Source organism: Rhodotorula toruloides (genome assembly GCF_000320785.1).
Source record: "Rhodotorula toruloides NP11 unplaced genomic scaffold Scaffold14, whole genome shotgun sequence".
NCBI classification, from domain to species: Eukaryota; Fungi; Basidiomycota; class Microbotryomycetes; order Sporidiobolales; family Sporidiobolaceae; genus Rhodotorula; species Rhodotorula toruloides.
The window spans coordinates 464,137-478,931 of NW_015622974.1; the positions used below are offsets into that span (position 1 = coordinate 464,137).

Here is a 14,795-nt window from a genome sequence, read left to right on the forward strand (position 1 = left end):
AGAATCGGTCCTCCTTCAGGCGGCGTGCCTCGACTCGCCCTGGGCGTCGAAGACGACGACGTTGGCCGAGAAGTCGTCCCTCTGGTTCTTGGTCGCGTGCCAGGCCTGGCGAACGCCCTCCTCGATGAAGGCGAACTGAAGGAAGCGAGACGCTGGCAAGAGCTGGCTTCCGCTCGATTTGGTCTCTCTGCGAAAGTATAGGCGACAGATTGCATTCCATGTAGTCAAGCGAGTACAAGCGGGTGGGAACGGAGGAATAGGCAAGCAAGGGAGAGTAGACGAGAAGTCCAAGCGAATCACAGAATCGGTCCTCCTTCAGGCGGCGTGCCTCGACTCGCCCTGGGTGTCGAAGACGACGACATTGGCCGAGAAGTCGTCCCTCTGGTTCTTGGTCGCATCCCAGGCCTCGCGAACGCCTTCCTCGGTGAAGGCGAACTTGCGAATCGAGACGTGGCGGTCGAGGCCGTGCTTCTCGCAAATGCGGAGGGCGCGGTGCATCGACGAGCTGTGGAGGTCGACGGGGCCGCGGACGACGAGCGAGCGGGCGATGAGGTGGGCAATCGGGCGCTCGATCTTGCCGTCCTCGTGGAGCGTGAGCGGGACCATCTCGCCGCCGTAGCGCATCGCGTCGAGCATCTGGACGGCGCCCTCGTGCGGCTGGTCCGTGGCGATGGCGAGCTTGATGCCGCCCATCTTGCGAAGCGCGTCGACGAGACCCTCCTGGCCGACCAGGAGGTAGTCTTCCGACGGCATGCCAAAGTCGTCCGGGCGGTGCTTCTTCGAGGTCGAGACGAGGACGATGCGCTCGTCGCGGCGAGCCTCGGCCCTGAGGAGGTGGTACGCAAGGCTGGCGTAACCGCCCTGTCCGAGGACGACGATGCAGCCGTCGCCGGCGAAGCCGATCCTGTCGTTGTTGTCGTCGAGGACGCGGCGCTCGTCCGAAGACTTGCGGTCCCACTCTTCGGCGTGGCGCTCGTAGGCGTCGAGGACCTTGCCGCCGAACGTCGCGACGACGAGTTGCTCGAACATGGGCCAGTTGTCCATGAGCGGGCAGGTCGACTCGGCGCGGCCGGTGCAGTACTCGCCCAAGCACTGGTGCGTGGCGGAGACTGTCGAGAGTGAACGAGAGTGCGTGTGCAAGCGTGAGGGTCGGCTCGAGTCGACGTTGAGAAGGTCAAGCGGGGAAGACGCACTGATGACTTTCTCGCCCGTCTTGAAGCGGTGGTGGACGGCAGGCTCCTCGCCCTCCTTCTCCTTCGTCTTGCCGATCGTGAGCCTCGAGAGGAGCGCCGAGAGGACGCCGCCGGTCGAACCGCCCTCGACAGCTCCCGGACCAAGCTGGACGATTTCGCCGACCGCGTACATGCCGGGCGTCCTCGGGAACGTCGCGTACATGTTGAGCAGGCCGTGCTCAGAGATGGCGTCGCTGCGGGCAGGCGGGGAGCGTCAATGCTGCACGCAGAAGCGAGACGAGGGGAAGTACGAACTTGTTGGAGAGCGCCGTGCCGTGGACCTTGATGACGAGCTCTGTGGGTGTCGACAGCGTCAGTGAGCGTCGTAGGAGGGCGCTGAGGCGACTCACGGCCCTTGCCAGGCTTGCGGTAGTCGACCGTGGTCAACTCGAGCGGAGCACCCTGCGACTTGAAGACGGCGCAGCGGAAGCGCTCAGGCGTGGCGGGCGAGCCGTCAGAAGTCTTGCGCAAGAAGGAGGGAGCCATCGGAGTCGTCATGAGCGGTACGAGTGAGCCGAAGGAGGGAGAGAGCGGGACTCTCGACTGCCGCGGAGGTCAAGGCGGGTGTGACGGCGCCGCAGGAAAGCAGCGAGGCGAGCTTGAGGCAGCCAGACGAGTGTAACAGCGTCGTAGGAATCGCCGAGCGAGCCACACAAGCCAGCAAGACGTGATGCATGAGCGAGACTCACCTTCTCCTCGACCGGCTGCGAGACGGTGTATCAATCCGTCTAGATACATTACTGCTTCTACTTCCCCTGCCACTGCTCCATAAACGCCTCGATCTCCTTCCTGATGACCTCTCCCGCGCGCTCGTCGACGAAACCCAACTTCCTCGCCTCCTCCTTCGCCGCCCTGCCTTGCTCGTACGCCTCCTCGATGTGGAATTCCCACCGTCCTGCCTCGAAGTCTGCGCGGTCGAGCTCGAGAGAGATGCCGCGTGCTTGCATGAGGCGCTTGAGACCAAACTCTTCGACGAAGAGCGGGCGAGGAACTGCAACAGAGAGAGGGCGAGAGTGTCAGCATGACTCGTCCGGCGGTACTCGAGCTCAATGACGCACCGTAGATGAAAGGAGTCCGGCAGGAGAGCGTTTCGGAGCAGGTGCCATAGCCCTGCGCATGCAAGATGTGAGCAAGACGATCGTTCGAGTGACGGCGAACTCGTACGCACCAGCTTCCCGAGCACACAATCCGCTACCCATGTCAGGTCTGGCACATAGACGTCCTTCTCGCTCGCAAAGAACCCGTACGGCAAGTCATCCCGAATGGCGTTGTCGCCGCCGCTCAAGCCGGTAACGATGGCGATCCATCCCTTCGGCAGCAGCCCTGCTTCTCTCCGCTCGTTCTGCGGAACGTCGAGCGAGAGACTGGAGGTGGCGGAGGTGGAACGGCGAATTGGAGAGGAGAGGGGAGAGGGAGGCCGAGAGCGTGGTCGAGGAATGGCTTGGCCGCCGAACGAGACAAGCAGGACCTTCGAGTTAAGGAGGTAGTCGGGGACGCCCATTGAAGAGAGCAAATCTTGGCGGAACTCGGGCATATTTGCGCTGGGTGAAGGAGGACGGACGATGAGGGGAACGTCGACGACCGTGCGCCCCCGTTGAGCGGAAGGGATAGTCGAAGTCGGGCGGGACAAGATAGCCTCTATCTCTGGAACGAATGTCGTGCGGTCGTCGCTCACCCACCGCCCGGAAGGCATGGGGACGTCGGAATCGAAGGCGGGCAAGGGGATGACACCTGGTAGTCGCAGAAGGAGCGAGGCGCAGGCGTAGTCGGCGATAGTCTGGTCGACGAGAGGATCGAGTATCGCAGGATCAAGAGGCGGTTCGAGAGTTTCGGCGGATGTCGAGGAGGGAAGGGAGGGATGCGAAAGATAGGAATAGCACGAATCGAAGGTGAAGCTGGCGGAGGGACCGTTGATCAGCCATCTGAGCCCGCCGCGCATGAGTTTCGAATGAACTCACTTAGAGATAATGATCGCTGGAATGCCAGCTCCAGCGGCAGCCGCACTGCGAGAGGCGAGAGTTCGGGTCAGCTCGTCCTGGCGTCTTCTCGCGAGAAGCGACGCACCAGCCAAGGAACGTCGCGTCGCTCAGAACAGCGTCCATGCCCGCCTCCTTCAGCCAGGCCACTTCCTCCTCCAACGTCTCCTCCCTCGCGTCCAAGAAGCGCTTCAACACTTCGTACGTCGCTCGCCGGTCCACATCGTACGCCTTAGGCTGTACGATTCCCGCGTCGACGTTCCTCTTCCTGTAGGTGGCGTACCGCTTGAGTGGCGCGCTCGAGGGACCAGGATTCGCGACGTCCCGAGCGGCGGCCGGAAGCGCGGATGGCGGGAGGATGCTGGCGAAGGGGATCTCGGGCGCGTTCGTCACGACTGTGACCTCGTGTCCTGCCTGCAGGAGCTCTGTCGTGACTGCTGCGACGCGTGTAGCGTGCTGTGACCGGTGTGGGAACGGCGCGGTGAGCTGGCGATGCGGAGTGGGGAGAAGCGAGTCCGGCGCTGGGAAGCGGTGGACGTACCCCGAAGCCATGCCCACTGACGTAGAAAGCGAAGCGCATCAGAACGAGCGAGCGAGAACAGCGAGAGATAGCGGACGAGGCGAGAGAGAGCGCGAAGGCTATCGGAAGGGTGAGATGGCTATCAACTCGCACGGAGACGGGACGAATGGGAGTACGACTGACTGGAACGACAGCTTGTACCAGTACATGAACGAAACCCTACGAAGGAAGCGGCAGCCAGCTTACTCGAAGGCGGGAAAGCCTTCCTCCGTTCCTCCTGCCCCTCACGACCTACACTCGCGATCCCTCGTCCCTTATTAGTGCTACGCCGCCGCCTTGACCGGTGCCAACCCCGTCCCCGACACCTCAAAGCCCTTGTTCGCCTCGATCGTTTCCTGCGAGATCTCGTACGCCTTCGCTTTGGCCTTCGCCTGCGCTGCCTCAAAGTTGCGCTTCATCGCCTGCGCAATAAACTCGCCGCCCGTGATCTTCGGGTACGCCTTGGCGGGTCCTTGGATGACGGTGTCGCGGCGAGCCTGGTTGAAGAAACCGATCGAGTAGCGCGCCCCTTGGTATTCACCTGGACGAGGGCAGCGGACGCGGTGGAAGGTGCTGCATAGTCGAGAAATGATCAGCTGCAGTGCATTGGTGAGTGCGAGAGAAAGGAGCTGGAACGCACCTCTTCAGGCGGTCGTCAGACCACCTCATCAGCTGGTCGCTGCGCAAGTGAATTCAGATGAGCTTCGCCCTAGTGCGACTTCAGAGAACGCGGCGGACCCGACATTGATGACAATCGCGCCCTCCTCGACGTCGACGGGCACCCAGGTATCGCCGTACCCAAACTCGGTCGAGATCTTTCGCCCGGGGCAGAGCTCGAGTCCGCTCTGACCTTTGCGTTGAAAGAGAAAAGTCATGACGTCAAAGTCGGCGTGAGCGCTGCAAGGACGGCAGGTCAGTCTCGCGCTGGCAGACTTGACGAGCAAAGCGGAAGCGGACGCACCCGGCGCGCATGTAGCCCTCGCCAAAGTCCTTCCCTTCGCAGTCGTGGTACTTGAGCAGCCTCAGCGTCGACATCGAGTCGGCCTTGTCAGTTCCTTCCGGCGCGACGGTTCCCTCCGTGAAGGTGTTGGCAGGCTAGGTACGGGGTAGGCGTTCGTCAGCTGCAATGCCTGTCATGAAGGGGGTCGAGCGAGACCCACCAGTCCAAGACCCTCGGCAAACAACTCCATCACCTTCACGCTCAACCCCTGCACCTTGCGCATAAACTCCTCCGTCTCCCTCCTGAACCCTGGGCAGTCCTCCTCAGTCGGCCAAAGCGCCTCCTGCTCCTCCGTGCGCTGGAAACCGACTTGGTATGATTCTTTCGGGTCGGGATAGCCGGTGCTGGGCCGGATCTGTTGGTTGGACTCGTAGCCTTGGTTGCGGGGAGACCAGCTGCGGGTTGAGCGGTTAACCTTCGACTCGAAGCGTTGGAGGGAGCGAGAGGGCCACGTACGGGTACTTCTGCTTGACTTCTGTGGGCAAGTCGAAGAAGCGCTCGGCAAGCCCGAACGCCTTGTTGACCTCCTCGAGCGAGATCTCGTGGCCGACGAGCGTACTGCGCGCACTACCTGGTCAGTCACCTACTCAAGGAGAGCGAGAGCAAGTAGCCCTTCCCTCTTGCCGAAGAGCAAAAGCGAAGGAAACTCACAAGAACCCGATCTCGCTCGCCGCAGACATAAGCTGCTCCTTGATTTCTTCCCGACGGGCCGAGAAGTCACGGAGGTTGATACGGGGGACTGAGAGAGGCGCTTGAGCGATGGAAGGCATGGTGGGTGCGAGTTGCGGGCTTATCGGTGTGAAGCAAGAGGCAGGCGGAAGAGGGTCAGGTGAGAGGCAGGCCGTGAGCGCGGGACTCTTCGGCGCGGCGAGTCGTACGAGGTGTGAGAAGCGAAGAAAGAGCAAGTAAAGCGGGAAGGGAGAGAAGCGAAGTGAGCAGGATAGCCGGCGGGAGATCAACCCAACTCGGCCGAGCAGACTCCGACGATTATCGGATCATTACTTGGGCGGCGGGTAATGCTGGTTGTATTGACCTCCGCCTTCGCCGCTTCGGATTCGAAGCGGGAGCGAATGCTCGTCGGAGTCGCCGTGTCGTGTTGGGCGATGGCGCAGGCAGAGGCGCACGCGCAAGACGGCGAAAGCGCGATCGGGTGAGCTGGCAGACACGGGCGGGTGATTCGGGCGCGGCTGCAGCACTGTGTGGCAGGTACAGTGGCGCGAGCATTTCAGAACGGCAGTGGCGGGTCTGACAAGAAAGCCTGCTCCCTTGCGGTCAGCCAGACTCGCGAGGTGGAGGATGAGGATCCACGCACTAGCAACTCCTCGACGCTCGCGACTCGTTCGCCTTCTGCTCGCCGCTGCCGACACCGGTCGATGATGTCCGTCGCGTCGTTTGTGAGAGACTGGAAGAGGGAGAAGCAGGAGGGGAGGTACGGCGGTCGCTGGAGGAGGAAAACGTCAGTCTGCAGTTCGCTCGATCCAATGTGCTCGGAGCGACTCACATCCTCCTTCAAGCTGTAGACGCAGACCCAGTCTGTCTCACACGCGCGCAAATCCTGCTCTCGCCCTTCCCATCGCAACTTAACGACTGCCCGCAAGACGCCACGCAGCGTGACCGTCATTTGCCGCTGTTCCGCATTCGCTGTGCCCACCAGTTCAATCCTAACTCGCGGATATTCCGCCTGCCATCGTCGAGCGAGGTCGGCGAGCGCTTGAGGTGAGGAAGGGACGTCGAAGCGAGGTCGGTACGACTGCCTGCCCTTCCCCTTCGCGTCCGCCGACCCCGCCGCTCCTCCTAGTATCTCTCCCACCCTTTGCCAAGGATCTGCGCCCTTGACAGCCGTCGGTTGCTCCCTCTTCGACACCGGCCTCACGACAATCCCCTGCGGATCCTTCCTCTCCGATTCCTCCGCCACCTTCAATACATCCTCGAGCCGATTCAACTCCTCAGCAAGCTGCTTGATAGCCGCATGACACTCGGCTGATGCTGAGCGGTAGAGGTTTGCGCGGTCGAGGGGTGCGAGAGGAGCTGAGACGGATGCAACGAGTGAGGGGATTGCTTGGCGCGTGCGTGTGAGAGTCGAGAGAGCGCTCGAGAGCTGGGCGAGGTGCTGCTCGGGCGATTGGGCGAGTGAGGGCATTCTTGCGAGTCGGCAGCGATGAGGAGGTGGGGGAGAGCGAGACGGGCGCTGGCGGGACGGATGCTTCGACAGGCTGAGCAGAGAGGCTACTGAGGCTCTTGAAAGCTGTTCGAACGAGTCTCTGCGGCGAACGAGCTGGTGTGGGAGGCGCAAACCCGTTCTCGCGTTCTCTACCTTCGCCAGGTTGCCTCGGTGCGCTCAACTCGAGCGAGAGGCCGCGAACGCTCAGTAAGAGCACGGCACTGATAGCCAGATACTGCTGATGCTGTCCAACCCGCCCCGCTCCTCTGTCGTCGCCCGTCTCGCCCGCTCTCTCCCCGTCCCTCAACTCGACTCGCTCTCGACGACAAGGGGCTGGACGGCGCTGACAGGCACCTCGATGCTTTCAGAAGTCTATGAGTAGGCTCATCGGCTCCTTGCGAACGGGCGCGAGTGATGGTCCCACCCTTCCCCTCGCCCTCAAACCACGTCTCGCGCACTCTCTCGCTCTCTCGCGCGTCGAACACCGCTTCAAGGCACTCCGGACAAAATTCTAGCTCTCCCGCTCCTCTACTGCCGCTCAATCTCGCACTGCGACGTCCCGCCTGTACCTTCTCGACCCTCCCCGGCGATCCTGCCCTCCCGTTCCCCGCTCTCTCTTCCCTTCCCCGCTCACACGACTTGCACGATGCCACTCACAGGCCACACCTCGACCGGCACACAGCCCGCACTCCCTCACAAGCCCCGCCACGTCCTCGTCACCGGGGCCAGCGGGCTAATCGGCTCCTCCATCGCCCTGCAACTCCTCTCGCTCGGACACTCGGTCCGACTCGCCCTCCGACAGCAAACGCACATCAAGGACTGGGAGGAGACGTATGGGAAGATGTACGAGCCGGGAAGGATCGAGTACTGGACGCTCGAGAGGGACATGAGCGAGGAGGGCGCGTTCGACGATGCGGTGCTTGGGTGCGATGCGGTCGTGCATGCGGCGAGTCCGATGCCTGGAACGCTCAAGGTCCGTCAGCCATCCTCGCTTCGCCTGTCGAAGCGTCAGGTGCTTGACACGGATAGGAAGGCTGACCATCTGCTCGACGCGTCGACAGGACGACCCCGAGAACGAGATCCTCAAGCCGGCGATCAATGGTGCCCTCTCGATCCTCCGCTCCGCCGCCAGGTCCGCCTCAGTCCAGTCGTTCGTCCTCACGACTTCGTGCGTCCTCAGCTTCTCCCGCATGAGAAGTGCGGCTAATGCTTACCAGATCGCAGGCTGTCCGCATTCGTCGACCTCCAGGACCTCGAGCGTGACCCGCACTTGACGCTGACGGAGGACAGCTGGAACAAGATCACCGTGCGTTCTCTCCCGCTTTCTCCCTCTCCAACACTAGCTCAACTTGTCTTCGCTCCGTAGTACGACCAAGCTGTCCGTCTTCCACCTTCTCCGCACCGCGCAAGTCTCGTCTATGGTACGTCCCTCGCTACCTAGTCTCGCAGCGAGTCGCATATAGACTCCTCGCGCTGACTCCGCTTTACGGATGCTGCCCAGGCGCCTCGAAAGCTCTCGCTGAGCGCGCGTGCTGGGATTACATCGAGCAGAAGCAGCCCGACATGACGTTCTGCACGTGAGTCCCGTCCTCGTTCGCGCTCGCGCACGTTTCTTCGGAAATCGGAGGAGCGCTAAGCAACGCTCCTTGGCGAACAGCTTCGGACCCGCTGTCGCGCTCGGAAGGGACCGCACGCCCGGCGTCAAGACCGTCTCGCAGCTTCACTCGAGCGTCGCGGCAGCAGCGCAGGTCTTGTTCGGCGATGGCGAGCTCAACCCTGTACGTCCGCCCCCTTACCCTCTTTCTCGCATAAGCTGACAGTGTAGGTCCTTGTAGCCCGCCTTCGTCTCGCTCCACGACGTCGCCCACGCCCACGCTCTCGCCGCGACCTCCTTCTCCCACACCACGAACGGCAAACGCTACCTCCTGATCGGCCACCGCGCTTCTTTCGACGAGGTGGCACGCATTGTCGGGGAGAAGAGGCCGGAGTTGAAGAAGCTGGTGAAGGAGAAGAAGGGTGGAGAGGCGAGAGGCGAGTACGGATGGGAGAGCGGGAGGGTCGAGAGGGATCTCGGGTTCAAGTGTGCGTCAGCGAGCCGACGATACTCTCTTTTTTCTCTCTCAGCAGCGACGAAACTGATTGGTGAAGTGGGCCACTCGCAGACCAACCTCTCGAGGAATACGTCGGCGAGTTTGCGGACCAGGTGTTCGAATTGATGCATGACGCGGGCCAGGTGTGATGGACAGACTGGGGAAGGAGCGTGTGGAGGAAGGAGTGCTTGTAGCGTAACATCAGCCATTGTAGCATTGAGAATCGCATCTTCAGTCCGCGTTGTTAGCAGGAGGAGGAGTGAGCCGGAAAGAAGCCGGGAAAGCCAGGCGGCTACGGACGCTCGTCTGAGTATCCCAGCGAGTCTGTTCGAGCCTCAGTGGGCCTTTCCCGTCGAGAGCGAGCGCACTGGCTTGGGCGAAGGAACGAGGAGCAGAGGGTTTGACTCCTCGTGTCGCTGTCGCTGGCTTGTTCGGGTTAGAAGGGCTTTGGTAGGCAGTGAGTAGCTCCCAGACGTGCGGCTTTACTCGCACTGACCGTCCAGCGCCCGTAGAACGACCCCCTCATCCTCATCGCTCTCGCCTCGACCAAAGTCTCCCACAGCGCGACAACCCCTCCCAGCCAGCCAGGATGTCCATGCTCCCGAACCCACTCTTGCCGGAACAACTGCCGAAGGCGCAGTTCCGCGCCGTCATCCCCTGCGGCTTCGGTGTCGACCTCTTTCCCCTCGTCGAGCCCGCTGCAGACCTCACATCGGACGAGGAGGACGCGAAACCGGCTGGATTGCGCTCGCATGGGAGGGGACATGGGCAGAGTAAGGCGCTCTTGCCGGTTGCGGGGAAGAAGATGATTGATTGGGTACTTGAGCGGGTCGAGGAAGCGGGTGTCTTTGGTAAGTACTCGTCCAGCTGCGTCGAGCGAGCGTCAAAGCTGATCATGCTCGCACAGACATCCTCGTACTCGCCCCGACTTCCATCTTGAAGCCGGTCGCACACCACCTCCGAGCCCGCCGCTCTGCTCCCTCGACTAGCAACACCTCCAGCCCTTCCGCCAAAGTCGAGCTGGAGGAAATTCCTGAAGAGATCGCGGCGAAGAACGTTGTGCGGGTACTCATGTGGGCGGCGGAGAAGCGATTGATTACCGTTCGTCCCGACTTTCATCTTGCTCAGCTTCGCCCGCTGACTGTTGCTTTTCGGGCAGACCGACTTCATCCTCGCTCCTTGCGACCTCCTCCTTTCGCCCGCCAACGTCCACAACCCGACCATCTCGCTCGCCTCGCTTCTCGACCGCCATCGCTCGGACGACAACCTCTTGACCACCCTCTTCTCGGAACGGGCAGCGGGCAATGTTGCTGAAGCGCGCAAGGACGGTGCGCGACACGCTTTGCTTCAGGGGAGAATAATCGCTGACTACATCCCGTCGTGCAGGCCCGCCCGAGATCTTGACGATCTACGACCGAAAGACATCCACCCTGCTGGACGTGCGCGAGATGGACGACTACGACGACGACGAGATCTCTCTGCGGACATCTTTGCTTGCCAAGTGCGTGCATTCCACCCAGTTCGCGCGAAGCGTATTGCTCACGCTTGCCCTCGCAGGTTCCCCTCGCCGACCTTGACGACCTCCCTCCTCCCTACCCAGCTCTACATCTGCTCCTCCCTCCTCCTCCCAATCCTCACCTCGCCCAACTACTCCCGCCGCCTGCGACACATGGAAGACTTCCCCACTCTCGCAGGCTGGCTCTCCCGCCTTTCCTGGCGCCACAAAGGCCGCGACCAACTCGGCGCGCTTTCATCACTCAAGAGCTCATCGACACGGGAAGACGCGCTTGCGATGGGTCGGAGCACGACGCAGAGACCTGCGGGCATCGCGAGGAAGGATCTGGGTATCGTCGCGCCTGGAACGGGAGGGGAGATGTCGATCCCTCAAACCGGCGCAAATACTCCTGCGCTCGTCTCCCGAGCGTCGTGGAGGCCTGATCTTGGAGCAGACGCAGGAGCCGGGGAGGAATGGGCGGCGGGACTGGGCGGACGGAAGACGAGTGCGGCGAGCGCACGAGCGGGTGCAGGAGGGTGCAAGATTGTGATTTGGAAGCAGGCGGATGGGTTTGCAGCGAGGGGAAACTCGGTCGGCGGGTTTGTCGAGATCAACCGGGCGGTGCGTTCGCTTCCTGCCGCTCTCCGCTTCGAACGCTACTGACACTCGCGCGCGCGTCTGATTACTATCCACAGGCCCTCAAGCTCCTCCCTCCATCACCGCCACCAACCTCGACTCCGTCCGGCGTCTTCCTCTCGCCCGACTCGCACCTCCACCCATCCGTCTACAGCAACATGGGCGAGAAGGTCGGCATGAAGCGCTGCATCGTCGGACGCAACACGATCGTCGGCAAGGGGTCCAAGTTGACCAACTGTGTCATCATGGACAGCGTGGTCATCGGCGAGAAGTGAGTTCGCGCTCGTTCAGTCCTGGACTCTCTCGAGCCTCTGCGGGATGGGCTCATCGTTGCTGACACTCTCTCTCACAGCGTCAAGCTCGACAACTGCGTCGTCTCGAACGGCGTGCAGATCCGCGACCGAGCAGCGCTCAAGGACTGCGAGATCGGGCGGGATGTCATTGTCGACTTTGACTGTGAGTTCGCGTCCCCGCCTCCTCTTCTCGATGTGAGTGCGCACACGCTGACAACCCCGTCGAATTGGCTGCTACAGCGCAACTCAAGGGCGAGCAGCTGGTTGTCGAGGTCGACTAGAAGGCGCGGCAGCGTTGGAATAGACCTCGCTCTCCGTCTTCTCGTTCAAGCATCTTCTCTTTGCCCTTCTCTCTGGCTTCGTTGGAAGCAAGACTCCCTCGTAAGCGGTAACTCGGTTTGTAATGGCTGAATACAAGTGAGGGGCTTCGAGAGGATCACAACTCGGTTTTCACACGCTCCCTTCGCTCCCGCTACTCTCCTCGCTCCGTTACCAGCTATGGCTCGCGGGAAGAGTGCTTCGGTCACACGGCCAGACGTCGCCAGCAAGACCCGCTTCGACGCCCGTGAGTCTCGCTTAGCGCTCCTGTTCATCTCGCCGTCCATCGTCATCTCGTCGCATGGAGCGATGCAGGCCTCGCGGGTGGTGGTACACGCGTGGGATCGATGCAGAAGAGCTCTGTGAAGCAGGAAAAGCCCAGGCGGGACTTGCCGGGACGCGCAACGTGCGGACAGGCATCGCTGTTCGTCGAGGAGGACGGCTACTTTCTCAAGCACGATGCGGAGGGCAGGCTGGACTGAGCGAATGCAGAACACACGAACTAACAAGATCACTGCGCTACAGTCGCGTTCGACGCCGGCGAATCCTCGGGCGACGAAGAACTCCCTCCTCCAGCTACCCTCTCCCCACCTGTTCCTACTACGCCCTCGAAGAAGGCGCTCGCTCGCCAACGTGCCAAGCTGCGCAAGCAGGGCTCGTCCAACAATCTCAACTCGGAAGCGGCGACCGACAGCGACGCCTCTTTCGCTCCCTCCGTCTCGGCTATCCCTCCCGTTCCCGCCCTCCCCAGCAAAGTCCAGATCCAGCAGACGGCGAACGGCGTCAAGGAGCAGGTGCAGGAGAAGGCTGAGGAAGTGAAGGAGGCTACGGTGAAGGCGGCCAAGCCGGTCGTCCAGGTTGTTGCGCCGGCCGTTGAGAGGGAAGAGCCGAAGGCTGCGTCCTCGCTGTCGAGGCTCGCCCAGCCGCCCAGCGCGCCCGAGTCGACTACGGATGGTGATTCGCTCGCTGGCTACGACGAGGACGAGGATGATGAGTCGGACGAGGACGAGGACGAGACTTCAGCGGCAAGCGCGCAGACTTCGCCCAAACCCGCCACTCCCCGCGCCGTCTCTCCTACACCCGCCGCCCCCGCTGAGGGAGACAAGCCCAAAGAGGCTTACACCGGCGCCGACCACGACCCTAAGAAGAAGATCCAGGCCATCATCACCCGCACGGTCTGGGGCTTCGTGCTCGCAGGCGGAGCGATCGGCCTCGTCCTCATGGGTCACGTCTACGTCATCGCCCTCATCTTTGTCATCCAAGCGATGGTCTTCAAGGAGTTGACGAACCTGTTTGACGTCGGGTATTCGGGCGCGCATGTCACGGAGGAGGGCAAAATGACGAGGACGCCTGAGAAGGAGGCGAAGCGCAGGGGCAGGAAGGAGCAGCGCGAGAGGTGGAGCAGGCAGATGGCCTGGTGTGTGCCGAGTTCCCGTACGAGTCGGAGCGCAGGCTAACACCGCTCGTCCGCCAGGTATTTCTTCGCTGTCACGAACTACTACCTCTACGGCGAATCGCTCATCTACTACTTCAAGCACGTCCTCACGCTCCAGGCGTCCTTCCTCCCGACGGCGTACTCTTTCTCGCAACATCACCGCCTCATCTCGTTCGGCCTCTACACGATCGGTTCGTCCCCTCTTACAGGCTCAGGAGGAACATGCTAACACTCCACGTCGCAGGCTTCGTTAGCTTCGTCGCGACCCTAAACCGCAGCAGCCTCCGCCGCCAGTTCGGCCTCTTCGGCTGGATCCACATGTCGCTCCTCCTGATCGTCGTCTCGAGCCACTTCATCGTCAACAACATCCTCGAGGGCATGATCTGGTTCTGGGTTCCCGTCGCGCTCGTCATCATCAATGACATTGCCGCCTACGTCTTCGGAATGGCGTTCGGCCGTCACCAGCTCATCAAGCTCAGCCCGAAGAAGACGGTCGAGGGCTTCGTCGGCGCCTTCTTCTTCACGATGCTCTTCGCCTACGTTGTCAGTATCGCTCTCTCCGGGCCCTTGGAGCGCCCGCAGGCTGACGCTCGTTGACCTCGCGCAGTGGGCGACCATCTTCATGCGGTACAACTACATGATCTGCCCCGCCCAAGACCTCTCGACGAACGTCTTCAGCCGCGTCCAGTGCAAGCCGAACCCGTGCTTCGAGTGGCACGAGCTCCCTCTTCCGTCGGCCCTCACCGACCTCCTTGCGCCCATCGTGCGTTTCGTCCTTCGTCAATTCTTGAGCCGCAGCTGATCGCTCGCCTTCGCAGACCCGCCATCACATCACCTCAATTCCGTGGGCTCCGTTCCAGCTCCACTCGGTCGTCCTCGCAGCGTTCGCCTCGCTCGTCGCGCCCTTCGGCGGCTTCTTCGCCTCGGGCTTCAAGCGCGCTTTCGGCATCAAGGGTGTGTCTCGCGCTGCTCCCGCAGTGTTCAAAGACGGCAGTTGACCGAGTAATGCGCGCAGACTTTGGCGACACGATCCCTGGACACGGAGGCTTGACCGACCGCATGGACTGCCAGTTCATCAACGGAATCTTCACCTTCGTGTACGTCCCTCCGCCTCGCTCGCTCTGCCAACCATCGCTGACAGCTCCTCGCGCCACAGCTACTACTCGGCCTTCGTCCGCGAATCCTACATCACGCCCACCTCGGTCATGGCCACCATCGCGACGCACCTCACGACCGAACAGCAGGTCGAGCTGCTTGGTGAATTGAGCAGGTTTCTCATGCAGAAGGGCGTCAAGGCGACGAAGCCTTGGTGAGCCTCCCGCAGGGAGGACGGGAGGAGGAGGAAGGGAGTTGGTTGGGCTTCTCTCTCTCGAGTAGCTCGTCGATAGTCGTATAGTTCTGCAAAAGCCGTTATAAGCCGTCCTATCTCTCTCCAGCGTGCGAGCAAGAAAGGGAATGCAGCTCATAACGGATCGTTGCGTTGCACGCAGGAAGTTACGGACGAGTGAGTGTGCGAGAACGCAAGGAGTCAAAGCGAGTGGGTATGGCTACATATGCAAAGCGATAAGAGGAGGATCTGATGGATGTGAGACGATCGATG

At 61.8% G+C, this 14,795-nt stretch overlaps 7 protein-coding genes across 7 annotated transcripts; 3 read left to right on the top strand and 4 right to left on the bottom strand.

The window, feature by feature from the left end:
• Positions 1–315: 315 nt before the first annotated feature.
• Positions 316–1,718, bottom strand: RHTO_01712 (zinc-binding dehydrogenase; the record flags this gene model as incomplete). Its single annotated transcript, XM_016415393.1, has 4 exons — positions 316–1,109; positions 1,194–1,426; positions 1,488–1,527; positions 1,583–1,718. 4 exons carry the CDS (start codon positions 1,716–1,718, stop codon positions 316–318), a joined length of 1,203 nt encoding a protein of 400 aa, XP_016272771.1.
• A 260-nt stretch (positions 1,719–1,978) lies between these two features.
• Positions 1,979–3,788, bottom strand: RHTO_01713 (L-arabinokinase; the record flags this gene model as incomplete). The annotated part of the gene is made up of 6 exons (XM_016415394.1): positions 1,979–2,223; positions 2,291–2,342; positions 2,401–3,127; positions 3,191–3,235; positions 3,297–3,664; positions 3,750–3,788. 6 exons carry the CDS (start codon positions 3,786–3,788, stop codon positions 1,979–1,981), a joined length of 1,476 nt encoding a protein of 491 aa, XP_016272772.1.
• Positions 3,789–4,051: 263 nt separating this feature from the next.
• Positions 4,052–5,537, bottom strand: RHTO_01714 (long-chain fatty alcohol oxidase, FAO1; the record flags this gene model as incomplete). The annotated part of the gene is made up of 7 exons (XM_016415395.1): positions 4,052–4,340; positions 4,408–4,446; positions 4,506–4,664; positions 4,729–4,862; positions 4,928–5,162; positions 5,224–5,325; positions 5,419–5,537. The coding sequence occupies 7 exons, from the start codon at positions 5,535–5,537 to the stop codon at positions 4,052–4,054; spliced, it is 1,077 nt and encodes a 358-aa protein (XP_016272773.1).
• A 455-nt stretch (positions 5,538–5,992) lies between these two features.
• On the bottom strand, positions 5,993–6,907 carry RHTO_01715 (uncharacterized protein; the record flags this gene model as incomplete). Its single annotated transcript, XM_016415396.1, has 3 exons — positions 5,993–6,025; positions 6,080–6,208; positions 6,269–6,907. The coding sequence occupies 3 exons, from the start codon at positions 6,905–6,907 to the stop codon at positions 5,993–5,995; spliced, it is 801 nt and encodes a 266-aa protein (XP_016272774.1).
• A 667-nt stretch (positions 6,908–7,574) lies between these two features.
• Positions 7,575–9,167, top strand: RHTO_01716 (bifunctional dihydroflavonol 4-reductase/flavanone 4-reductase; the record flags this gene model as incomplete). Its single annotated transcript, XM_016415397.1, has 8 exons — positions 7,575–7,901; positions 7,990–8,096; positions 8,153–8,234; positions 8,295–8,349; positions 8,430–8,505; positions 8,586–8,706; positions 8,764–9,010; positions 9,091–9,167. 8 exons carry the CDS (start codon positions 7,575–7,577, stop codon positions 9,165–9,167), a joined length of 1,092 nt encoding a protein of 363 aa, XP_016272775.1.
• A 440-nt stretch (positions 9,168–9,607) lies between these two features.
• RHTO_01717 (translation initiation factor eIF-2B gamma subunit) lies at positions 9,608–11,723 on the top strand (the record flags this gene model as incomplete). Its single annotated transcript, XM_016415398.1, has 8 exons — positions 9,608–9,869; positions 9,926–10,119; positions 10,178–10,346; positions 10,405–10,519; positions 10,576–11,134; positions 11,209–11,420; positions 11,502–11,605; positions 11,683–11,723. The coding sequence occupies 8 exons, from the start codon at positions 9,608–9,610 to the stop codon at positions 11,721–11,723; spliced, it is 1,656 nt and encodes a 551-aa protein (XP_016272776.1).
• A 217-nt stretch (positions 11,724–11,940) lies between these two features.
• RHTO_01718 (phosphatidate cytidylyltransferase) lies at positions 11,941–14,508 on the top strand (the record flags this gene model as incomplete). The annotated part of the gene is made up of 8 exons (XM_016415399.1): positions 11,941–12,007; positions 12,286–13,177; positions 13,235–13,386; positions 13,440–13,738; positions 13,803–13,958; positions 14,014–14,149; positions 14,211–14,292; positions 14,352–14,508. The coding sequence occupies 8 exons, from the start codon at positions 11,941–11,943 to the stop codon at positions 14,506–14,508; spliced, it is 1,941 nt and encodes a 646-aa protein (XP_016272777.1).
• Positions 14,509–14,795: the final 287 nt, after the last annotated feature.